This window comes from Mastigoproctus giganteus, chromosome 2 (assembly GCF_048544385.1).
Source record: "Mastigoproctus giganteus isolate SK-2022 chromosome 2, ASM4854438v1, whole genome shotgun sequence".
Classification (NCBI taxonomy): Eukaryota; Metazoa; Arthropoda; class Arachnida; order Uropygi; family Thelyphonidae; genus Mastigoproctus; species Mastigoproctus giganteus.
In genome coordinates this window covers 31,675,961-31,703,157 of record NC_143576.1, presented here as the reverse complement: position 1 = coordinate 31,703,157, position 27,197 = coordinate 31,675,961, and the positions used below count along the sequence as shown (strand labels likewise).

At 37.9% G+C, this 27,197-nt stretch overlaps 1 protein-coding gene across 4 annotated transcripts in view; it reads right to left on the bottom strand.

Moving 5' to 3' along the window:
* The window catches only part of Pi3K59F (phosphatidylinositol 3-kinase 59F), a 349,960-nt gene that overhangs the window by 49,951 nt on the left and 272,812 nt on the right, over nucleotides 1-27,197 (bottom strand). For all 4 annotated transcript variants that reach the window (XR_016547875.1, XM_090388562.1, XM_090388556.1 and 1 more), the window contains one exon: nucleotides 18,494-18,568. Coding sequence is in view for 3 of the 4 variants with exons in the window: in XM_090388562.1 (XP_090244688.1) it covers nucleotides 18,494-18,568 (75 nt within the window). In the remaining variant the exon portion in view is untranslated. The remainder of the gene's footprint in view (nucleotides 1-18,493; nucleotides 18,569-27,197) is intronic.

The following is a 27,197-nucleotide window of genomic DNA, read 5'->3' as shown; positions in this document are numbered from 1 at the left end:
GTTTGTTCCAGCAATCAACCACCTGCTGGCTTAAGGAAAACTTCCACACATCTATCCTACAACTGTTTTTCCTCAATTTGAATTTATGCCCTCTCAGGCGATTATTTTGAGCAAGAGGAAGAATCCCATCAGCATTGAACATGCTAAAACCATTCAAGGCTTTATACACCTCAAATCAGATCATCATGATCAGCAACAGACAATACTTTCTAGGCCTTGATGATGACTTTTTTTTCCCACTCTATGCTCCAATGCTTTCCCTTTTCATCATTGAAACATCCAATGCTCCAGTGAACAATACAGTCGAGACAATTAGGATTGCCTTGAGAAGTCTTCACATAATGACACTGTTGCTTCTGCTCATCTGTGAATCTATGTGGCTCAAATTTTGCACACATCTTTTGTTTTCCTAAATCTTCATGCAGAATTTGATAAATCATCTCCTTATCCAACTCATCAGCCATCATTCTGAGGGTCAAATGATGATCCCTTGCCACAATTTCCCAAACGTTTGCAACAATGTCCTCGTTTTGAGAAGTTGATGGATGCCCACTTCTTGGGTCATCAGGAACATCCTCATGTCCATTGTTGAACCTGGTTCAACAAAGGACATGAGACAAAAATTGTCACACTATCAAACATACTTATACGACTTAATGTTTCATCACCATAAACATCTTTTAACATTTCATATGTTTCTGTTGCATATTTTCCCAGTTTAAAGCAAAATTTGATATTTGTTTGTTGCTCCATTGCAAAATGGAGCAACAAATGAATTTGGTTGTTACCAGTAACCTGTTGGCCTACCAGACAATCTCTCTACCACTATCTGTTGGAGGAAGTCTTAACTATAACATACCACCTCCATTTATTTTCAAACCTCATCAAACATGACTGCAACAGCACTAGTCTAGGTTCTTCATTACCACTTCTCTTATCCTTCTTGTGTGTATGCCATATTCAAAAATTTCATTAATTCATACATCCCCCCTTCCCAAACTTAATTTATCTACTAAATGCATCATAAATAGTTCAAACTAATAAAAAAAAAACCTTATCTACAAAAAGATCTAAATCCTCACCCCCAAAGACTTCCATTTCAAATATACTTACTTGGTCGTAATCTCGATGTCCATTTCCACTTATTTTTTCTGACCAAGTCTCAGTTATCAGTTGCCTCAACCATTACTTACCTTAGTTGTCTTAACTATTTACTCTATGCTTTCTTTCCCTTTGTAGGTGGTATTTGTTCTTATGTATGCCATGATATTCTTTGTCATAGACCTCCTAATTTGAAATCTCCTATTTTTGATCTAATCCAGCTTAAAATCTCTCTGGCCCATTGTGTTAAATTCACCTGTTGCCTCTATCATTTTCCCAACTCTACTAATCACTGAACTTTTTGACTTCCTCTCTTTTGAAACTCAACTTTCCTAATAGTGGAGTAATTTTCCTTTGTCATTTTAAGGTTCCCAACTCAAGCTGACTTCAATTTTCTAGTAACATGTATGCAGCAGGTCAAAATTATTACATTTTTTTCAATCATTAATGACCTGTGTGTGGTCATTACCTCACTCTTGTCATCCAACACTCTTGATTTTTTTCTCCCCAACAACCCTTCAAAGTATATGGTATATGTTAGTAGTCCTCTCGGCACTTCAGACCACAACTGGATAATGACCTCTCTCTCTCTCTCTCTCTCTCTCTCTCTCTCTCTCTCTCTCTCTCTCTCTCTCTCTCTCTCTCTCTCTCTGTATCTCATATCATTTGGCATTTAATTACAGAAATGCAAAACCAGATGATCTGTGCAATTTTTCGTTATTTTTTTCTTGGCTTGATTAGTTTTAAATCATTTGATGTCAAGATTTGGCAATATATTGTCAATAAAATTATTTTTGTAGAGATGAAATCCTTTACTCCATCCTAATATCTCATATATGATATAAACACCTTGGTTTTCCAATAAATGACCTAAGGCTATTCACGATAAGAATGTGGTTTATTCCAACTAGCTTGCATTTAAATCTCCAGCTTCATTTTCTGCCTACAGTAAAACTTGCAACAATTGTAAAACAGTTATTAATTCAAACTTTATTCTAAACAGGAATAGAGTAGCAAATTGTTTCTTGTCCAAATGGTAATCCAGCATTCTGTTTCATTCTCAGCCAAAGTTGACTTAATGGCAATCCTACTTTTCTTCTACCTCATATATCAATGACCTTGATAAATCACCTTCTACCATATCTAATACACTTCACCCAATGCCTCTCATGATCTTCCAATCGAAGGAGATGTTAAAAGAACAATCTCAATGCAGAGAAAGCTCCACGATGACATTTCTCCACTTCTTGTCAAAACCTGTGCTTGCTCTTGTTCTGCATCACCTTATTACACTTGCTGCATTATTATTCATCCTTCTGGTTGGAAATTCGCTCATAACCAGCCAGTTCCTAAAGAGGGATAACAAATCCCTCCCATCCAATTATTTTGTTATTGCACTTCTCTATTCTTTCTAAAGGAATGCAAAAATGCATCAACTGCCAACTCAAACTATATCAAAACCATTTATCTGATCAATAATTGCAAATATAGATTGTATTAGTGTCAGTCCACTGGTGATATATTGCTTTTTGTTACTCCGCTTTGGAAAAATTAAACAGAAAAGTTTGGTAAAACTCACAAACAGTTGCTTTTGATTTTTCTAAAGCTTTTGATTATATTTCACATAAAGGTCTTCTAAAAAAAAATTCCATCTTATGAACTGCCGAATATTTTTTGCCATTGGATATCCAGTTCTCTGTGGACAACAGCTCTCTGTCAGTGAATGTAGATGGCTCTCTAACTTCTCTACTAATGATGGTGGTGGTCCCCAAGATTCAGTTCTTTCTCCCACTCTTTTTCTGTTGTATATTAATAAACGTCTGCTGGCTGAAAATCCTTTCCATAGCATTTTCTGATGACAGCATATTACATTCATCTTCCAGTTTGAAAAACCCTGCCATGCACAAACAGATTCAACTTCTTAAATGAATCCCCAGACAATTCTCCAAAGGGATAAAGAAAACTTACTCCAATCTTTCTAAAACACAGACCTGTCTAATTTCTGCAAAAAAGGAGTGTGTTGCTCCCATGTTCATCTTCAACAGAACAGATTTCTAGATGTGATCACACATCCCTACTGGAGATTACCCTGACTTCTAATCTCTCTTGGCATAAGCATGTCACAAATATTGCTTCCTCTGCTTAAAAAAAATAAAAAGTTCTCTTTATTTTGTTTTCAGCATTACATTTCTTCTAAACAACTACTCAACTCTGCATAAATCTCAAATCTGCCCATACCATGGAGTACTGTTCCCAAAACTGGGGTGGTGAATCAATTCCTGCTGTATGCCTTTTCTATAGATATTTCCCCAGTAAGTAACAGTTCTGTAATTCTCACACTCTTCCAAACCAGTTTGAAGAACCTGTGCCACGACCATTTAGCACCCATTCACTATCCAACTGCAAACTCTCAAAACCAACCCTTTCTCATTTATCCTTTCTACTTCTGTTTTCTAGAACAATTATCCTCCACATGTATTTCCTAAAAATTACAATCTACAGAAATTCAAGTCAAATGTTAATATGTATCTGTCTGTTCAGCCCTCATCCTCATGCTAAGTGCCATAAGTTCTAATATCTTTTGTGCTTTCCAAAAAAAAAATAAATAAATAAAATAATACAGCCAGTCCAAACAAACTACTGATGCACCAAATCAGAATAGGCAAAACTCATATGCATACTGGCAGGCACACAGTGATAAAACCAAGAAACTCATGATTCACCTGCAGATCAGATGGGCTTTTTGTCTCATTCAGATGTCCCCCACTATCAAGCCACATGGGAGCTCATCTTTAAATGAAAAACAAAACACTGATTGCTGGTAGAATTTATCAAGTTAAATTGGAGTCTGAATAATCTGAGACTTTTCTGTGAGCAGGGCCAGCGGAAGAGGGTGTGCAAGGTGTGCGTTGCAGGTGGGCACCAAGCGGGGGGCTTCCAAAAAGTTCGGCTATAAATGTATCATATTTAATAAATAATAAAACATACTAAATTGTGTCCACTAATTATACTATAGTTCAATTATGTGCACTTAGGAACATTGGATTTCTATGAATCAATTTATGGTCTTAGCAACAATTGGTAACAGCAGGGCCATACTTATAAATAGGCGCATGAGGTGCTAGCTTCGGGGCTCGCGATAGAGGGGGGCCTTGTGGGACCCCTATAAACTCAAATTTTTAAAGCAATTTCTTTTTTTAATGCCATGATCTAAACTAGGGCCAAACAAGTAAATAGAGACAGTACTTAAACAATAGACTCCCGATATTTATCAGGACTGAAAATTAACCAGGACACTTCACGACTCCAAAGTAGAAAAAAAAAAATAATAATAATAAATATATATATATTCGCTGGAAATCAAAATTGAAATAAATAGAATAGGTATAAACAGATGTTTTGCAAGTCGTAAATGAGCAACAAGAAGTGGCGTTAAAAGTCGAGATGGGAGATGAACGCACCTATTATCTAACAATCCCTGCTGTCTTCACAACCGCCGCTCAAATAAACAACGGAAAGAGAACAAATGTTTAGTCTGTTTTAGGGCTTAGCATGCATCGAAAAAGACAAATTTCATTTCAGTATTTGTCTGGCGTGTTGAAATTTTTTTATAGTAAATATTTTTTTGTTTAGAAATCGCAAAAGTGATGGGTAAATGCAAAAGAGTTGTTTTCAATTGAACAAAAACTTGAAAATATTCAAAAGTTTGAAAACAGTGCATCTGTTAAATCTTTACTAAACCATTATAATGTTCTTGACCAAACCATATGCACATTGTAAAAAAAAAAAAGTGAAGCTATTGGATTTAAAATCAACATCTTAAAAATTAAGGAAAGCATCCTACTGGACACGTGTAGTGGGTCGTAATTTTTTTTTTTTTTCTTCGTCTTTTATCTGTCATATAAAAATATGACGATAGATAAAAATTTTTGGGTACATTTTTCAATCTTTTGGATTAACTGGGAATTCGATTATCCAGGATTTTATTTTTACCATCTATCCTGGAAAATCGAGGGTGTACTTTGAATTTTTATTATTTTTAAACACTTTTATTAAAATGTGCACACAAACTAGTAATATTCTTTAATTTCTCGCCCAGAGATTTGTTTTAGTTTTGTAGTCAGTTAGTATTGTCACCTATCAAAATGTAAGTGCATTCACGGGGTTTCCTGAACTCCTGTTTCATAAGATGAAAAGATACTATAAAACAGAGCTATGATGCTGGATACAGTCTACATTATGTCTATGGCATTCTGAAAGTGATAAGTACAATGAGACAGACCCCTCTCGTAATTAGCGTTTATCCCTTGGTGTTTAGAGAGCGAATAAACAATTACCAGGCAGAGTACAGCGTTTCTACTTCATTTCGCTCCAAAGCATGCAGTTTGGTTAAATTTATGGCTTTAAAGTTCATTTATGCTTTTTACAACAACATGAGGATACAGACTTTGTCCCTGGCCATGAATAAAAATGTTATAATCCATTTGTATGTATCTGTTATGTTCAGATACATACAAACAGATAAAATACCCACCACTAAAAACAGTGAGTATTTTGGAATATTTTTTAAAAACAATTGGTATTTTGGAGTCTAAAATTTGGAGATTTTCAGTCTAAAAATTTAATTAAAAAATGGAATCGAAGAAGTTATAGGGTGCCCAGAATCGTAAGTGTAAGGCCGCAAATAAAAGTGAAGAATACTGCTGACTTAGACTGTATCCAACTTGACACATCATCAGAACCAATTGTTGATGAAGAGACATCCAATCCAAGTTCATCAGCCAGATTAAATGAGAATATTACAACTAATCAAAACCATGAAGAATTAATTGGTGATCCAGATCTCGAGGTAATTAAATTCTTTAAATCATGACATGGAAAACATCTTAAGTGAAGAATCGTTTTGAGATAATTTGGAGCAAGACATTATTGAAAATGAAAAATCATTATTTAATGCAAATTTAGAAGACCCAGAAAAATGGCCAAATATTGATGAAAAATTACGAATAGTTTTATCCGAAATGGGACCTATTCAAAAGGAAAATTTAATATATCCGAGAGATACAAATGGATGTAAATTTAGCAACATGGACATGGCTTATTTATTTGTTAACTGCAAAATTCTGTTTTGTGTTTTTGTTGTAAGCTTTTAACACCTGCTGAGAGTAGTAGCCTCATAAAAGGATATGATGACTGAGGAAACATATCCAAAACTTTACACAGACACGAGGCCAGTACGACTCGCATGAATTTTTTTTTTTTAAAATGGAAGGAACTTGAGAAGAATCTGAAAAATAAAACAACTGTTGACTTTCAAACACAAAACATGTACGAAATGGAAAAAAAAACATTGGTCAAATGTTTTAGAAAGATTGATTGAAATAGTAAAATTTATTGGCCAACATTTAGCATTTCGAGGATCATATGTCGCTATTTGGTTTTTAGGAACATTAGCAACTAAGGCCATATTGCTCCGGGAATATGCGATGGTCATTCCCTGACCTTTCCGCATCCTCCGTATTTGGTGGTGACGGGCTTGAACCCCGGTCTAATCAAGAAGCGTGTGCTACGCACTGCTGCTCTTTCCCACCTGGCTACGGAGGCGCCTACATTTCGAGAATCATCAGATACATTATATCAAAAGGATAACGGAAACTTTTTAAAATTAGTCGAACTGTTTGCTAAGTTTGACCCGATTATGGAAACCCATGTAGAAAGAGCTCTACAGCAAAAAGGTTGCATTCACTATTTAAGCAAAGACAGTCAAAATTAAATATTGCAAATTTTAAGCGATGGAATAAGGGATAAAATTTTATTATCAATTTGAAAGGCTAAATACTATTCAATTATCTTGGACTGCACACCTGATACAAGTAAAAAAGAACAGATGAGCATTTTCATACATTTTGTTTGCTACACCGATGGAAAAGTTGAAATCAGGGAAAACTTTTTAGGTTTTGGGGAAGTTGATAACTCTACAGGCTATGGTTTATACGAAACCATAATTAAACTATTGGAAAAATGGAACATTCCAATTGAGGATATAAGTGGTCAAAGGTACGTCAACAGAGCGAATATGAAAAGGAAAGAAATGGACTTCAAAGTATGCTCTTAAACACAACTCCTTTTACATCCCTCGTGCTGCTCATACTCTAAATTTAACGATAAATGAAGCAGCAAAAGTTAATGCAGACACAATTAGTTTTTTACAATTGTGCAAGAATTATATTTCTTTTCATCTCTGAAGCGATGGAGAATTCATTTAAAGAACATCTCACATTTAACATTAAAGCAGCTTTCAGACGCCCAATGGGAAAGTAGAATTGAAGTAATCCAGCCTCCACAATATCAACTAGAAGAAATTTATGACACGCACTATGAAATTATGGAACATGACAACTTGAATAAAGAAATACAACACGAAGCACAAAGTTTGTGTTAAAATAAAAGATTATAAATTTATTTGCTCCTTGATAATTTGGCATGTTGTTGTTATTTGGTTTTTAGGAGCATTAGCAACTAAGACCATATTGCTCCGGGATATGAGGTGGTCATTCTCTGACCTTTCCGCATCCTCCGTATTTGGTGGTGACGGGCTCGAACCCCGGTCTAATCAAGAAGCGTGTGCTATGCACTGCTGCTCCTTCCCACCTGGATAATTTGGCACGATATGCTTAACAGAATAAATTCTGTTCGTAAACAACTTCAAGATAAAAATATGTACATTGCACTTGTCTTAGAATCCATCAGCAATTTAAAAACATTCATATTAAAATATCGATCAGATTCAAATTACAAGAATCTTCTTGAAACATCAAAAAAACTTAGTGAAGATGTGGATGGAGAACCAGAATTTAAATCTATAGTCGAAGTTCACCGAAGGGAAAAAACATGTCAATTTCAGTATGATCATCATGACGAATCACCGCAAATGCCAGAAGATAGATTCAGAGTCATTGTTTTTTTATACGATTTTGGATACTGCTTGGGCATCGTTGAATGAACGTTTTGAACAACTGGAAATCCATAGTGAGCATTTCAGTTTCTTACATAATTTTTCAGAAACTGATAATGAAAATCTAAGAAAAAACTGTAATGATTTGGAGAATCTTTTAAAACATGGTGACAACAAAGATATAAATGGTATAGAACCCTATGACAAGATATTTGCTTATAAAGACATTTTCAGTAAAGATAAATTAAAAATCCTTTTGATGTTCTTCAGTTTATTGTATCTAATAATTTATCCTTTCCTAACTTAACAATTGTTTTAAGAATATTATTGACCATTCCTGTTAGTGCAGCAAGGAGTGAATGTTCATTTTCTAAATTAAATTTAATTAAGGCATATTTATGAACGAGTCACAAGAGAGGTTGTAACCTTGCATTAATAGCAATTGAAAATGATGTATGTGCTGAATTAGATGTAAAGGAAATTATTTCTAATTTTGTAAATATGAAATCAAGAAAAATAAAAATTTTGTGAATAAAGTTTAAATAAAATTTCATATTTAGCATTTTGCATAAATAAATATTTAGCATATTTATTTATTTATTCTAATATTCTGTTCATGTTACAATAAAACGTGCAACATATATTTTTCGACTTTTTTTTTTGTAATGGGACAATCACAGCTATTTTGCAGACAGGTGCTGAACAACTTAGCACCAGACTTGTCTATGAGGTTGTCATAAAACAACAGGATGCAAAGAATAAATCTGGAAATCTATTTAAATGATAGTAAGCAAATCAGTACTGAATCTTATGGAACTCCAAACCTATGACCCTAGTTCACTTAGCGTAACAGATATGACCACTATTTTTGCTTCTGCAATTTAGCTATCCTTTTCTCCCCTGGCATATATTTCCATCATGAGTGCATTATTACAAAAGGCACTTAGGTATATATCAAAAGATTTATTAAAATTCATATATAGATTTTCTAAATTTTTCTTTGATATCAAATTGATAACCTTGTATCATTAGCAAAATATCAAATTTTTCTAACAATACAAAGGTTGAGATAGTGTTTAACAATATCTTATGGAACTCCAAAGTAAATGGGTTATGCTGCCAAAGACCCACATAAGTCATTCAAACAGTTTGAAAAATGGCAGTTAATGATGCTGATAAAGCTAAGGTTCTGCATTTGGATAGCATTAATCCTAGATAAATTTATTTGTGATTCAACGGACATACAATAGATGACAAAAAAGTTTTTGGGATAGTCGGGCTGCCAGGAAACTGTTGCTATTTGGAGGTTTATTAGGATGAGGGAACCTATAGATGTGACCACCATATTGTTTTCTACGTAATATAGAATTTCATTGCAAGTCATGATATATAAACTCCAGTTACAGTGCTTTCTAGGAGCTTAGTCCTGAAGTGCACTGAAAGTGACTTCCAAATGCTTTTTACCCCCTTTTTAATATTGTTGTTGGATTTTAAGTGCATCAGTATCTTAAGACCATATTGTGCCATGGTGTATTATGTCTGTACAAGGGCCAATTTTCATGCTGTGCAGGCCGAAATCTAGAGGATATATATACCTGAACAACAAAAGGTGGTTGTAAGAGCAGATATAAAAAAACTTTTATGAAATGAACCACTGGTAGGAACTGCCCTCTAATGCTATAAAACTATATAGCATATGGTAAATCTGGAGAAGCATTGCATCTTAAAGAAAAGTTTTATCTTGTTAAAAGGAGAGAGTGTTTTTACAGGAATGGGATACATTTAAATACAATGGGTGTAAGAATATTTGCTGATACTATCGAGCAGTATTAGGTGGGTCAGAACACTGTCGTCTTGGAGGAGATGGAGGGAGTACACAGACTAATAGATTGACAGCAGCAGCTGCAGCGAGAGGTGAAGGTGATTCTTGTACTGCTTATATTGGAAAATACTGCAGCCTGATAAGCAAGGTGTCATATTACAATGCCTGCTGTGGGGGGGGGGGAGGTTATCATGCAACAAACAAATACATGGGCTGTGTTAAAGTTAATAAGAGCAAAAACAGGCACATATATACAGGTAACCCTAGTATAACACAGTAGTTAGATTCCTATAAAATCTCATGTAGTCCGAAACCATGTTATACAGGATTAAGAACCAGTATAAACGAGGGGGGGGTTACGTTCCAAAATGCTAATAAAACTATGCCATTTTTTTTATAGCTATCAGAAACTTAACTGTTATTAAAAATAGTAATAACTGAACAAATGTCTTACAAACTGTGATACTTATGTCAGATAATCTACGTCCATTTAATTTTCTTCCTCTCCATCGCTGCTAAACACAATCAAATGTTTTCTCTGTTGCAGAATATCTTCACCTTTTGAACTTTCTTCTGCAGCACTTAGATTTTGTGTATCTTCTGCTCTCTTTAAAAAATCAGTAATCTGAGTGTATTATCGATCTTTGTAAATTATTTGGTATGGAACTAACCAGGTTTGAAGCTCCCCTTTGGACTTAGTGCTCCTTTCAGTCAAAGGATCTGCATTCAAAAAATAAGATTCTAATCACTTGGCTAAGTTTATATGCCTTCCCGTATGCTTTTTAGTGTAAAATTTGGACCTTCAGAATTTTCAATCTGAGTTATCGTCTTCTGAATTTATTTGGTTTATCTCGGATGCCATTTCCACCAAATCCACTTCAGCTTCTTTTTCTACCAGTAATTCTTGAACATCTTCAGTAGTCATGTCATCAAAACCTTCCCCTCCTACTGACTTAGCAAGTTCTACTATCGCACCGATTCAGTTTTCTGCCAGTTCGACCATATTTCCTGAACGAACTGACTCTGGCCATACACTTTTCCAACACTCATTTAATGTTAATGGTTTTACTTCTTTGAGTGATAATGCTATGATTCCGATTCAGTCCACAATTGAAAAATGTCTTTGAGCATTGCTTTTTTACTTTCCTTAGGCATAATTTAAGGCTGGAATTTAATTCACAACAAAAAAATTGTTCCAATACAGTTCTTAAAACCAAAGTTTAGTATATACATACCCAGAGAAATTTATAAATGATCAAATAAAAACCAAAATCTTACAAAAACCTTAAAAGTCATGAACTGCACTCCTTGAAGTCACAATGCAATTTTTTATGGTCTCAAACAAGCACAAGTTCAATAGCACAGAACCTAACACGGGGATTTCTCAACAAAATAAAATATTGGCCACTTTATTTTTTTGCTTAGCCACTAGCAAGTCAACAGCAGGTATTCACAAAAAAGAATAGTAATTTTCAAAAATTACATCCAACATAACAGGGTTTTCTCCACACAAAAGTTCAAAAATATCATGTTATGTGAGGTGCCACAATTCTCTAACCGTTTTAGAGTGAAACGGTGTTATATAAGAGTACCGTGTTGTGCGAGGATTGCCACAATTTATCAATCGTGTTAGAGCGAAACCGTGTTGTGGAAGTACCATGTTATATGGAGGGTTGCCTGTACTTGCTTGTACACTAATACTAGGAGTATAGTAAATAAATTTGATGAACATAGTAAGGATATCAGAAACACATTGCCAGTCAGACACATTCAATGCAAAATTTGAATATGGATGGGTGGGGGGGTTAATGCACATAGAATCTAAAGCAATGCTCATGTGAGTGACCAGTACAATGCTGGTTCAGTTTGGAGTGACCAAATGACAATAGGGGTGCTATAAACCAAATGACTGTGTTGAGTGTAATGAACAACTACACAGACAGGTCAAGTGGGCCAGTATATTGAGATGTCTTATAATGAGGGGACTTTAACTTTACAGACATTGACTGGAATTTGTGGATTGGTGAAATAGTGAAATTTTCTGGACTTATTGGATGGCTGTTTCCTACAGCAGCATGTCAGAGAGGCAACAAAAGAAAGCAGTAATCTTGATCTGATTATCAGCAGTGACTCCTGCATTAAGAATATCCAGATAAAGGAACCACTAGGTGGCAGTGATCATAATATATTGATGTGGGATATAATTAAAAATAACTATTGTCAAAAGTAAAGGGAAGGGAATTTTGCTTTCAGAAAGGAGACTACAGTGGTCACAGTTTTTAATTAATTTCAGTGGGAGAACCACATGATGACATTACCAAATGCAAATGAGAGGCATTCAGGAAATGCATTCGGAGATATAGTTCGGGCTTATGAGACTAGTGGCCAAGAAGAAAAATTGTGTGGGATGATTATAAAATGGCGGGGGATATGGAATCCTACAATAAGTAAAAACTAGTCTGTGATCAGATCTTCATTAAGGAGGTTAGGCAAGCTAAGGAAGATTGTGAAAAGTCCTTGGCTAAAAGTGCAAAGAAAAGTAGCAAAGAATTCATTGCTTATATTAACAATAGAAGGGATGAACAAAATTGGCCCATTAGATGGCATACCTAATGATGATCCTGTTCAGATTGCTGATAAACTAAATAAACATTTTGCATCCACATCCATGCATGTAAAGAAATTTTTAGGGTTGGAAATGCCAAAGGTATACCAAGTTATAACTGAAAGATAAATAATTTTGTTATAAGTCATAAGTGGAAGAGAAATTGCTTCAGCTAAAAATAAATAAGGCACCTGCGACTGATAAAATCTAAATAGTTATATTACAAGAAACACAAAAGAAGTAAGGAAACCCTCGTCCATAATTATGACAGATCCTTGGATTCAGGAGAGGTCCCTATAGATTGGAGATGTATTGCATATTTTTAAGTCATGGGGGGGATAAAAGGGCAACATGAGCAGTTAAAGACCTATAAGCTTGACTTCTGTTTCAGGGAAATAATGGAGTCCGTGGTTAAACAGGTACCACAGGATCACCTAAGAGGGATGGAATTATCACAGCATGGGTTTGTTAAAACCAGGAGGGGGGGAATCCTGTCTAACTAATGTGATTAAGTACTGCGATGCAGTAACAAAGGAAGTAGATGCAAAGAATAATGTTGATATTATATATTTAGAGTAAACTTAACACTGTTTCACATGAAACACCGCTGTACAAATTGGAGCAATTTGGTGTTAGGGGCAAATCACTGCTATGGGCAAAGGAATGTTTGAGAGGCAGAATACAGAAGGTGATAATAAACTGGCGGAGCTTGAATTTGACTAATGTCATTAGTGGGGTGTCCCCTCAGGATTCAGTGCTGAGTCCCCTTACTGTTTACAGTATTTATAATTGATACTGATGAAAGCATATCAAACTTATCTGAATTTGCAGTTAATACAAAGGTTGGCAGGGTGGCTAATGACAGAAATAAAAGCATACTACTACTACAGCATGACAGATAAATTAGCCAAATAGGCTGAGAAGTAGCAATTGAGGTTTAACCATTGTTAAATGCAAGGTAATGCATATAAGCAGCAGTAATCCCAGAATAACATACCACTTATGACACAAGTGGAGGACAAGAAATGAGACCTAGGGATAATTGTATAGTCTGACAAAGTTCTCTGATCGGTGGTTTTTTTTTTTTTTTTTTTTTGTTAGTGCATCAGCTTCTGTGGCCACAATGCACCTCCCAAACTTTTTGCATTTTACTCTGATCCAAGCCGGAAGCGGGATTCGAACCCGCGACCTTTGGGTTGCCAGGCAGACACTTTACCCACCTGGCTAGCCCGGTCGGCCTGATCGGTGTACACAGGCTGCTAGAAGAGTGCATGGGGTTCTGTTAATGATATAGGAACTTAACCAACAGGGACAAGGAGGTGATTATCTTGTACACTGAGTGATCACTGAATTATGACCACCTAACTAATACTTCATAGGTCCTCCTTTTGCCTTCAGTATAGCAGCTATCTGACGTGGCATTGATTCAACAAGATGTCGGAAGTGTTCGCGAGGTAGGGCCAACCAAGCTGTGCGTGATGTGGTCAGCAATGCAGGTATGGAGGTGATTGGTGTATCCAGATGCCTGATATGCCTTTCCATAGTGTTCCACAAGTGCTCTATGGGATTGATATTGGGGGAGTTCGGAGGCCAATCGATATGCTAAGTCAGAACTGTGTTCCTCAAACCGTACCTGCCCAACAAGTGCCTGATGGCTTGGCGCATTGTCATCTTGGAAGACACCATCGGCATTCGGAAAAAAGTGTAACATCGTGGGGTGTTCACAGGCAGCAAGCAGTTGATGATAGCAGAGACCACTGACACATTGTTCCACATGCACCAGGGGTCCAAGTTCCTGCCAGTGAAACATGCCCCACACCATACAACCGTCTCCACAGACCTGCACTTTTGATACCATGCATGATGGATCAAGAGCCTCATGTTGTTGATGCCAAATCCGTACATGACCATCCACAGCATGGAGTGAATAATGTGACTTGTCTGACCAGCACACCTTCTTCCAATCTTCTAATGTCCAACTTGCATGCTCTTTGCACCAGGTGAGTCCTTTTATGCCAACGAACCTTGGTTAGAAGAGGATGCTGTAGGGGTTGTCTGCTGGTATAGCCCATATGTGCGAGTGTGCGATGCATGGTCATGCCAGATATTGTTCCGGGTTGGCCCATGTTGTATTGGCTAGTCAACTCTTCAACAGTGCTGCGCCTGTTTTGCTTGTACGAGCCATCGGACCCAGTGCTCACCTTTAACATCAACCTTTCACTGACCTTTGCAGTTGTGGAGATGGGAGAAATCCCAGGTGCCGTCTGACACGAACATACCTTATGACCTTTGCAGTTACACAATAAGGAAATGAACAAACCTCGAAGGAAATCGTCCCGCGGAAGACACCTGGAACCCAATGGCCTCCGATAATCAAGGCACTAAACCCTGAAGTGGACCTAAAGTCGAATCAATGAGAAATGACTCTATGAACAACATTGACGGAAACACCACGTGGATGGGAAATGAAACAAGAAAGACCCCACAAATGCCGACAAGCAAACCCGGACCTTTTGATGGTAAAGACTGCAGAACGGACGGGAACCACACCATGAACGATCACGCTTCGGTCTGATCACTCCTGGGAACGGACTAGGACCACCAGCAGCTCCGCTGCCAAATGCTATATGGCGAGCTGAATGGAGTACCTTACCCTATTCACCTTAAATTCCCTATCCCCGGCAGGAGGGAGAGGAGACATGCTCTGTTTCCTCCTTCCCCTGCCGACCCATCTCTTCGCCTGGTGAAGCATGGGCCTGCCTCACTGACCACTTGGGGTCGCCTTCTCTATCATCCCCATGCTTCTGCCTTTCACCCCTCCAGTCTTCAGCCTCTTCCCTGTATACCTTATCCATGGCAGGAGATAACTCTTCTTCATCTCCCCCCCCCACCATCCAAACTTCCCTCTGGTGTGGCATGGGCATGCCATACTGCCTAGCAGGGGTCATCTCCTCTAACAACCCCTTACTTCTACCCCCCAGTCTTGAGCCTTCCCTCCCTCCCACTTTTATCTTTCATCTAACATATAGCCCACACATCTAAATTTAATAACAAAATATTGCCCTACCTATTAGGCCTTTTATCACATCTCTAGCGTTCAGCCCCAACCAGCGATTTGCTAACAGCAATCTTATTAAGAATTAACATCAAACGCATATATATATTTTTTTTCTTTTTTTTTTTCAGGTCCTAGCCACTGAAATCCCAGGAAACTAGGTGGCAGGACCTGCGGGAGCAACTTGTCATGATTCTGGACACCTGGCTAGCCTCCACGTGGCGAGGTATGGGCAACGTCGGGCCCCACTAGGGGCCTGGCTGCCAATTAGATGGACAAACAATGGGCACAACACATCACACTGCACAGACATGGCCCACACACTTTCAAGTCTCTGGCTTGACAATGTACTGTCCTCGATACAGCGAACACACGCGCGGAGATGGGAGAAATCCCAGGTACAGTCTGACACGAACATACCTTATGACCTTTGCAGTTTTGCCATTGGGTCATTCTTTGACCATTTTGACGCCAGTCCTGGTACACTTTAAGTACAGCGGCACTCGAACACCCAACCAGTTCAGCCATTTGGGAAATCGAGGCATCAGATCGTCGAGCACCCACAATCTGTCCTTTATCAAAGTCTGATAATTCACGTCTGTCTGACCAATTGCATCCTTCGTTTTACTCATCACGCTCGGAATTTTACTACCTACTAAACCACTTACACCTTATCTATGCTACGCAGGTCGACTAACTGGAGATACAGTGGTAATACTAGATAAACCGGATTATATTAATAAGTTAGATTCAGTTGTTTCAGATACCTCCACTTATCTTGAAGTAGACCCAGCACTGTTTACCAATTTGGTCAATCAATATAATAAAACGTTAACCATGTATCGAAAAAAATGACTACATTACTATGGTCCAGTTAAAGGAATTGAAGGTCAGAACGTACAATATTCCTGTACTTTTCGGTCAGGTAAAATTACACAAGACTGGATTTCCTATTCGACCTTTTGTTTCCTACAGGAACTCGGCATTTTCATCCTTAGCCACACATGTATATAACATTATAAAACCCTTTAGACAGGTAATACAATTTGGGATTAAGAACTACGATACATTATTTAATAATCTTAAAGACTAGACTCGGCGACAATGACAATTTATTCTCACTAGATGTTACCTCGTTATATACGAATGTAAACGTTGAATACACATTAGATATTATTTGGGATATGTTAAATAAAAACTCGACACCGATTAATCATACCAAGCTACCTATTAAGGAAATTTTTCACTTTATTAAACTGTTAGTTGAGACCAACTACATCACCTTTCGAGACAAGGTGTACAAACAAATTTTTGGATTACCAATGGGTTTGAGCCTGAGCGGCTTAATGTCAGAGGTCTATCTCTCAACAATTGAACAGATACATTTGACACCTTTTCGACCCCGTATCACATACTATGGGAGGTATTTAGACAATGTTCTAGTTATTACTGATAGTAGTACTATCCAAGACATTTTACATTTGTTTAATAATATTCATTCTAGACTCAAATTTACATTGGAAAGGAAGGATACGGATACAAAGTCATTAAACTTTCTAAATTTCATGCTTACCCGGGACTCGAATAAAATACAATTTAGCATCTATCGAAAACCTACAAACACCGGTATGCTTCTACATTATAATAGCTATCACCCATTCACCTACAAAAGATCAATTATCTTTAATCAATTTCTAAATGCCTATAAATATTCAACGACGGAATCTGCTTTGGACTCAGAAATACAAATATTAACTAGCAGGTTCTTAAACAGGGGTTATTCCATTACCACAATAAATCGAATTAGGGTACAGGCTAAGGATGGGATACAAAATACTACACCAACCAACAATAGTAATATCAAAAAATTCTTTATTTCTGTCCCATATGTTGAACAGTGTGGCACAAACAGCTTAATAGATTCTCTAAAGATACTGAATTTAAAATTGTAGCCAGGCCAATACGGAATTTACGCATTATACTGAACAATTGCTCGGTTCTTTCCGCGTTTGCAACAAATTAATGATCTGATATACAACATTTCTTGCGGTGATTGCAACTCGTCTTACCAAGGTTCAACGCGATTTTCTCTTAATATTTGTGTAAATCAACACGAAGCCTCAGTTCGTGCTTCTTGTTCAGCAGCGTCAGAATTAGCCTTTCATGCCATTAACGAAAAACATACTTTTTTATTTAACGAGGCCAAAATACTTAATGTTCAACGTAATTATACACGACTATTAATTGCAGAAACCATAGAAATTAAATCACACGAGAATTCTGTTAATGTTCGGCAGCCATATTTGATCTCCAATGCGTGGACCTTTACGCACATGCGTGAAGACAAATAATCACTATAAGTTTCAGGTTTAACCTGATTCGGTAATTTTCATTCCTGTGATCACGACATACAGTCGAAAAGCGTTGTCAGCTTCAGGAAGGAAAATCATTTGGAATATTTTCATTAGATTCTTTTAATTGCGTTAATTTGATTTTTAATTGTTTTAAATTGATTTGAATTGTGTTAAATTGGTTTTTTAATTATTTATATTTTACTCTAATGTACCAGTAAGTTGTCGATTTTTTCGTTTTTTTCCATTTTAATTTCTGGAGGGTATCATACGGAAGTGTTCTACGTACTATATTGAGGTAAACTCCTCTTATTATTTTACAAATATTAGATGAATATATGAAATATTCAATAAAGAAGAAAAGTCTATTAGTTTAACAGAAAACCAAGCATTCTAGCCTTTAAAAACTGCTCCAGCCATCTGCAGATTTTATTCCAGACATTCCCTGAACACGTAACAAGTAAAGCAGAACTGCTTTACTCTTGACATTCAAAAGTATTTTTAAATTGTTAGTAAATCAACCAATTTAAAACAGCTTGCAATATATTACAATAGCAAAAATACTAAAAAGATGTAAGGTTTAATACAAAATTAATTTACCCACCTGTTTTAGTTAGCAGAAGATTATCTAGATGTCTGTCTCCAACTCCCAACAAATAAGTTATAATACAGTAGCCAGCTGGAGAGAGAAGGAAAAGCAAATAAAAAAAAGATATATGTTTTGCATATGTGAGAGAGACAGATAGTGTAATGTGCAAAACTTGCAGTTTTCAAAAGAAAATGTAGTAGAACCTATGGTGTCAAAATTTAAAGGAATCAAGTTTTGAAAGATCTCATGCTTTCAGTCTGTCATTTGTTTCTTCTTTTTTTTTTTTTTTGCACAGTGTATGCTGCAACATACACTGCGCTGCCACTTTATTAGGTACACTCTGCTGTGCACACAAATGGTTTGCCCCACAATGTTGCAAGTCACAAGTAGTATTGAAACCATTACTAGATGTTCATGTTTGACAAAAGCATTACGGCAAATTCCGCCTTGACCATAAGATCTATATATGACCTGTTTTGACGAAAGCCACATTGACTATGGCTCATTAGTTGTTCTGACTCAATGATCCAGACGAGCCTTCTGTGGATAATTTTCTCAAGGATTTTACTGAGGCAGCTTGAGAGATATGGGTCTATAGCTATAGGGGTTGGATGGATCTTTTCCAGGTTTCAGGAATGCCAAAACTGTAGAGCGATGCCAAGAAGCTGGAAAAACATTTTCTAAAAATATGCAATTGTAAAAGACTAGGAGGCGGCGCAAAGCTTTGTCATTAAGATGTTGTAGCATGACATAATAAATCCCATCTGGTCCAGCAGCACCATTGCGGGCTGTTCTAATGACATGTAACAGTTCAGAATATTACAGAGGTTTATTATATGGGAGAAGGTGGGAAGTTTCAAAATTAATACCATGCTTTTCTTTAGTGTTTTTAATTCTTTGGAATGAGGTAGTATAGGCTGATGTTGCGGAGATTTCTGCAAAAACATTGCCCAAAGCATTGGCTATATCTACAGGATTAGATAGATCTTTCCCATTCCAGGAGAGGATTGGAGAAGGTATGGTAGGAAACTTACCAGACAGCTGTCTAATTTTTTTCCATATTATTTTGGGATCAGTATTTCTGTGAAAACTGGATGCAAAACGGGTCCAGGATTCTTTCTTTGCTTGCTTTTGTATGAAGCGTGCATTTGCCCTTAATTTCTTATAATTAATGAGATTGACTGTGCTCGGGCACTGCCGAAAAAAATTCCCAGCTTTATTTTTTGCTCTCTTTGCTGTGGTGCATTTGTCATTCCACCAGTAATTATAATGCTTTCGGCCCGGCGGATTTGATAGTGGTATCGTGTCTTTAGCCACATTTAGAAGATGTGACATGATGTAATCTGTCACATTATCAATGCTGGAGGCGAATTTTTTCCTCATCAAGGTCGATTGATGACTGAAATTTTGCCCAGTCTGCTCAGACAAATTTACACTTTCTGCAGGGTTGAATTGAAGGAGTCTTTGCTTTCAGAAAGTTGCACACTATTGGGAAGTGGTCACTGCCCATGGAATTGTTTATTACATACCACTCTATGGTTGGGACTAGTACTGGTGAACAAATTGAGAAATCTATTGCTGAGGTGTGTCCTGCTGGGAGCTGTACGTGTGTCGGTGCACCTGTATTGAGTATAGTAAGATTAAGTGCCTCCAAAAAACTTTCAATTAGTCAGCCTCGTCTATCCATTTTAGGAGAGCCCCATAATGGGTGGTGCCCGTTAAAGTCCCCTTTAAGAGAGGTGGAGGTATCTGTATAAAGAGGTCTTTAAGATCTTTTAAAGAGTAAGTACAGTTTGGTGGTAGGTAGATTGAGACTAGTGTTATTGCACCATGCAGAGTTATACGAACAGCAACAGCTTCTATTTCAGTTTGGAGTGGGATATGTTTAGTTGGGATCTTTGAATTTACTAGGATTGCCACACCACCCACCATGGGCAGCGTTAGCAGTATTTTGATCTCTTCGATAAATGCAATAGTTCTTTATCGAAGAAGAAATTAAGTATTGAATATTGTCTGTGTTGGAACGAAAGCCTCTGCAATTCCATTGTAAGATGCTGTGGTTCATTTTGGTTTAGTTGAGGATGATTGAGGAGGATTTTTTTTCCGGGAAGGTAGGGCTTCCGGTATCCATAGTGTCACTTGCGTGAAGTTCTAGTAATGGTTCTTCATGATCTGGGTTTACATCTACTTCCATACTACTGGTGGATGATTCAGGTTTATTGTTGTTTTTAGTTTTTTCTTTGTCATGCGGGACTGTCCGAGTCTCAATTGGGATACTAATTGGAGTGTTGGTCGATTCACTGATTTTAATTTGATGCGTGTCTTTTACAGAGTTTGATAATGTGTTTTTAGCTAGAGATGTGCTGGGAGGTATTGAAACATCTGTTTGAGCTGCTGTTGAATTAAAGCTTCGAGTGTGAGATGCATATGAACATAAAAACCAAGGTTATGTCGACCATAAAAACATGGTCGACATAACCTGTCTGCGTGCCTCAGGGTATGTAACTTTGTGCTCTATTTTATATTTTTGGATTTTCTTCCCTGTTTTCCACATTTCACAAGATTTGGAAAAGGCTGGGTGACTTTCTTTGCAGTTTGGGCAAATGGGACTTGGGGCTGAACAGTCTGCTTGTGTATGCTCCTTGGAACCACAAATTGGACAAATGGCATCACCTCTACATGCTTGTTGTGAGTGTCCATATTTTTGGCATTTAAAGCAATGCAGGGGATTAGGTATATAAGGCCGTATGCAGCAGTTTAAATAGCCAGCTTTTACTGAGGATGGTAAATCTGGGGTGCTGAATGTTAAAATTATGGATCAGGTTGGAACAAGATTTCCATCTTTTTTGGTCTTTATACGTTTTGCACTAATTACTTTTTGATTGCCCAGTTCCTGCACTAATTCCTTTTCAGATACTGTAATCAGGTCCCACTCTGTGATGACACCTTTTGACAAATTTAACGTATTGTGGGGAGTGATAGATACCGGTAGCCCAGCAAAAGTTGTTGTTTTAAGCAACTCTGAATGTTTTGAGGAGGCTGTTTCGATTAGGAGGTCTCCGGATTGCAGTCGTTTAACCATTTTCGGTGTTCCAGCAATGGATTCCAAAAATCTTTGGATGACAAATGGTGATAATTTGCCGACAGGCTGGTTGGAGAGCGAATGTATTACAAGGAAGTTTGGCATCTCATTGCACAGCACTTCTCTTCGGAGCCTTTTTGGTTGGTTCAGGTCATCATTTCGTTTGTCTGGCCTTGAATTTGAAGGCTCTAGTGGTGGATAGTCATTTATATCCATCATTACTCCTTTTCGCCCTGGAGGGTAACTTTTCCCCCAGGTTACCGGCCCCGCCACAAGAATGGTGCAACAAACAGAAAACATCCTCTCAACGGCACTCCTGTGGAAGAAAATTGCTTGTTGATGAGAGAGGTCAGAGGAGGATGGCTAGAATTGTGCAAGCAAACAGATGGGCTACAACGTTGCACATCATGTCAGAATGCAACCTTGGTGGGCAGAACAAAATATCGCAATGGACCACTAGTCGCACTTTGTTGCGAATGGGCTACAACAGTCGACGACCACATCGCGTACCTTTGTTATCAATGAAGAACAAGAGAGCACACCTCCTGTGGGCACAGCAACACCAGCACTGGACTATCGAGGATTGAAAAACAGTTGCTTGATCTGACGAGTCGAAGTTCATGTTGACAGTTTATCCTCAGACAGATGGTTACTTCCAGCAGGATAATGCACCGGTGCACAAAGCCCGAATCACTATGGAATGGTTCCAGAAACATGACAATGACTTTTCTTTGCTGCAGTGGCCCACTCAATCCACAGATCTCAATCTGTATTGAACATCTTTGGGATGAGTTGGAAAGGGCTGTTCGCTGCAGACCTACACCTATGTCCAATCTTAAGGAAGTGCGTGACACACTCATGTCTGCATGGTACTCCATTCCTGCAGAACATTTTGAGCATCTTGTTCAATCCATGTCTAAACGAATTCAGGCTGTTTTGAAGGCTAAAGGAGGCTCACTTTATTAGGTAGGTGTACCTAATAAAGTGGCAGCACAGTGTAGGTAGGTTGGCACTGCAATTCATGATATGCATGCAATATGTAGGTTTTGGGGGTCTACGTTCAAATGTTTAGTAAAACTGTCATAGTTTAGCCTTACTCCACATTTTGTTTAATCAATGTATTATTGTAAGTTAGCTTATCCCAGACAGTAACAAGTGCTCAACACTTCAGTCTGCCTAGACAGATTATTTAATTAAACATGATGATTTAATTCACCAGATTGAGAGATACCAAAATTTTGTTTTCAAAGTTCCAGAACAAATTATACAGAAATATTATTAATTACATTGAAGCAAATATGCAATATCTATATAAAAAAAAAAAAAGCAAGGTGCAGGATGTCTTCAGAATCTGAAAAACGAACGAACAATATTTCTATAAAAACAAACACAAGGTGCAAGTTTTCATCAAAATCTGAGGTGGCATCCCTCATCCTGTAAGTTACGTTGTCATCATTATGATGAGATACTTCAGTTATGTATATATGCCTTGTCACCTCCCACCAATGACATGCCAATAAACACCAAAAGTTCAGGGAGCAAGACATCATCATCACAGTAAAAACAAGATATTATAGGGATTGTGATATTTTTTTTTTTTTTTTTTTTTTTATGTGAACCCCAAACACGAGAGGTATTAGAACCTATAGTACTTAGTACCGTGCTTGGGTTGGAGGTTGAGAAGACGAAAGAAGATATTTGTTGACATTGGACTTGAACTTCTGTAGATTGTAATTTTCAGGAAATACATATGAAGGAAGGTTGTTCCAGAAAAGAGCAGTTGAATGAATAAATGAGGAAGATGAAAAGTTGGTTCTGTGGGTTTGAAGTTGGACATTAAATGGATGTTGGCTGGTGGCGGCACGTGTTCGGACTGTTTTGAAAGAGAGAGCGGGAATTATAGAAGCCAATTCAGAAGAACAGAGCCCATGGAAGTATCTGTAGAAGAGGCATGCAACAGAAACAGTACATCTATAAGAAAGTGAGTGGAGAAACTCTGTTAGAGATGAATCATTAATTAACCTAACTGCCCTCTTCTGAATGGAATCAAGAAGCCTGAGAGAGGTTTTGGGGGCACCACCCCAGATGTGGGAACAATATTCCATGGCAAGGCGGATTTGCGATTTATACAAAGTGAGCAGCTGTTTGGAAGAAAAGTAACGCCGAGAGCAAAAGTGAAAACCAAGTTTTTTAGATGCAGAGGAAGCAATATTTGTAATGTGCTTGTGCCATAGCCTTGGCACATTATAGCCTTAGTTGCTAATGCTCCAATAAAATCCATATCCGTGCTTGTGCCAAGAGAGATTAGAAGTCAGGGTAATCCCCAAAAGAGATATATCATTTTGCCTAGAAATCGGAGTGTCACTAAAGATAAGCATAGGAGCAGAAGAATCCTTTTTGCGAGATATAAGACAAGACTGAGTTTCAGAAGGGTTGAAATCAACTAAGTTGTCTTTGCCCCACTGGAGAATTGCCTGAAGATCGGCATTTAAGGAATTGGTAGCAAATTTTCAAGAAATTGAAGCTGACTGAGCAGGACAAGGTTTCTCAAAATGAAAAGTGGAATGCAATGTGCTATCATCGGCAAAACTATGGATTGGATTTCCAGTCAATGGAAGGAGGTCATTAATATACAAGAGGAAAAGAGTGGGGGGAAAGAACTGAACCTTGGGGGACACCGGCATTAGTGGAGAAGTTAGAAGACAGAGAGCCATCTACCATCACCTTCAGTGAGCGATCAAAGAGAAAACTGAATAACCAATTTCTAAAAACAGTTGGCAAACCATAAGATGGAAGCTCGTTTAGAAGACCTTTATGCCAAACACGATCAAAAGCCTTTGAGATGTCAAGAGCAACTACTTGTGTTTCACCGAACCTTTCCATTGAATTAGTCCATAAATGGGTAAAATAAGCCAGAATATCACCAGTGGATCAACACTGATGGAATCCATACTGGCGATCGTTGATCAGACAGAAGGTTTCTAGGTAGTTTAAGAGTTAGCGGTTAATTGATTTCTCCATTACTTTAGAAAGAGTAGAAGTAATTGCAATGGGACGATAATTGGATGGGAGGGATTTGTCACCCTTTTTAGGAACTGGCTGGATATGAGCAAATTTCCAAGCAGAAGGAAAAACACCTTTGGAATAAGAAAGTCAAAAAAGGCGGCAAAGAATAGGATAAAGTTCAGGAGCACAGGTTTTGAGAACAAGTGGAGAAATACCATCGGGACCTGGAGCTTTCTTAGCATCAAGATTCATCAAAATCCTTCTGATATCCTTTTGACGTAAGACCACAGGAGGTATTGAATGGAGCGGGTTGGGAATGGTGGGAGGTGTTTTACCAAGATCCTTAATACATGAGCTGGAAGAAAAATGGGATGCTCGCAGGTCAGCTTTATCCTTGGCTGAAGTGACAACAGAGCCATCTGGTTTGGACAGAGGTGGGAGCAGAGATGGGCAAAAGATGCGGCAATAGCTTTGGCAAGAGACCAGAATGCTCGCTACCATTAGGGCAAGAAGCAAGTTTTCTACTCTTAGCCTGTTCAAATTCTAGTTTGGACTGATTAATAACAGCTTTACAATTGTTGCGAACTTTGGTAAAGGCAGAAAATGAAACTGAAGAATTAGAAACAAGCCAATTACCATTCTTCCCTTGAACAGCCTTAGCACATTTATTGGAAAACCAAGGTTTAGATAAAGGACGAGATTTTAAAGTGGAGTGTGGGATAAAGGATTCCATTCCTGCAAGAATAATTTCACTGACACGATCTGAGCAAACGTTGACATCAGAAGTTTTGAAACAGTAATCCGACCAAGGAAAAGAAGAAAAGAAGTCTTGCAGGTCATCCCATTTTGCATTCTTGTAATGCCAAACAATACGAGGTTGGGAATAGCCATGAGATAAAGGTTCCATTGGAGAAGAGACAATCACCAAGTTGTGATCTGAAGTGCCTAAAGGACCTCTTCACTTCGACCGTGTACTTAGAAGGGTTGTTTGTGAGAAAAAGATCAAGCGTGTTGGCTGTATGATTAGGATTGTCTGGTATTCTTATAGGTAGATGAACAATCTGTGCAAAGTCATTAGTAATTGCAAAAGCCTCAGCATCTTGACCAGCTGGGTCGGTGTGACTAGAAAACAGAAGCCAGCTGAAGTTGTGAACGTTAAAATCACCAAGGAAAATGATTAGTGGAGTTGGGAGAATGGTAGAGACAACAGATGAATTTGACTCAATGAGGTAGAGAGATTTTAAGCCAGAGAAGATCAAAGAGAGGAGATTCCAAATTGCCAAGTCTCTGACAGGGAATATCAGAACGGACATTGCACATGTACTACCTTTGAGGCGAATGGAATCATACAGCGAATAATTTGGGCATCTGACATGAGCAGTAGTTGAATCAACCGATAACTGAGATTCTCTCAGAAAAAGTACATGGGGTTTGGCAGACTGCAAGTGGAAATGGAAATCGTTGAGATTAGAATTGAGACCACGTATATTTGTGAAATGAATTAGGAAGTGCTTGGAAGGTTTAGATCTTTTCGCAGATAAGCTTGCTCTATTAGTTTGACAATTCAGGGTGTATTCAACAGTAAGAAAAAGTGGGTGGGACATGCTGTATGAAGTAATGAAATTTTTGGATATGGCGTACACGTGGTAAGAATATACCCAGATCCTTGACATAACGTGGCCTCGACAATGCTCCCTGCATACACACTACTCGGACTCCCTCCAGTCACTATCTGGTAGAGTAGAGGTAGCAAGATTATACACTAGCTGACCCGGAAGCCTCCTAGAGAGTTAACAATAGGTTCGGTCCGGTGTACTAACTAGCGGCCGGCTTGTGAACACCGTTTTAGAGCTGTACCCTCGAAATGTAAGGAATATTGGATCTCGCCACGACGTTCATCATAACCTCAAAAGTCATCAATCATACTGCATGATGGAAGAGATAGGGAAGGGTTGACCGGAACTTAGCTCTAGAGACTAAACATGGGTTCCACCACTTCAAGCCTCCAATAAGCAAAGTGGTGGTATTTCACCGTTTGATGAGAGGCATCTACCACATAGTACTGCCTGGTAACATAGAGGGGCGGCGTTCCTCCATGTGGTGTGGGCACCACACCTCGACCCCTGCTTACATTGGTTCACACCTGGGTGGTCACCCACAATGTACTTGTGCATGGAGATTATACCCAGGATTACTAACAGTCCCACCATCGTGAAGGTGCAAGCAGAGGATTTGGCTGTCACAGACCATCCAGACTTTGCCGAAATTGGGTCCACTTGACTTGAGTGTCACCCGAATATCAGTTCCATCAGCGTTTTAGACTCCCAGGTAGCAAGTACAGCTTGTCTGGCATATCTGAGAGAATGTCTGTGACAACCTCAAGGACCAAGTGATGCTAATATATGTAAACTACTCTTATCTAAGTTAAGTTCAGCTGAATTTTTAATTCCTCCCCTATCAGGGGGCAAGCTCTCAAATTAGATATAAAGTGATGATTTATAAATTAAAAAATAATTAAATAAAAATTAATTCAGAATTAACTTTAAAAAAATAACACAAAAATCATCTAAACTCTAAATAATCAATATTATAGCACATATAAGAATTTCATGCTAAGAATATAAGTTCTGC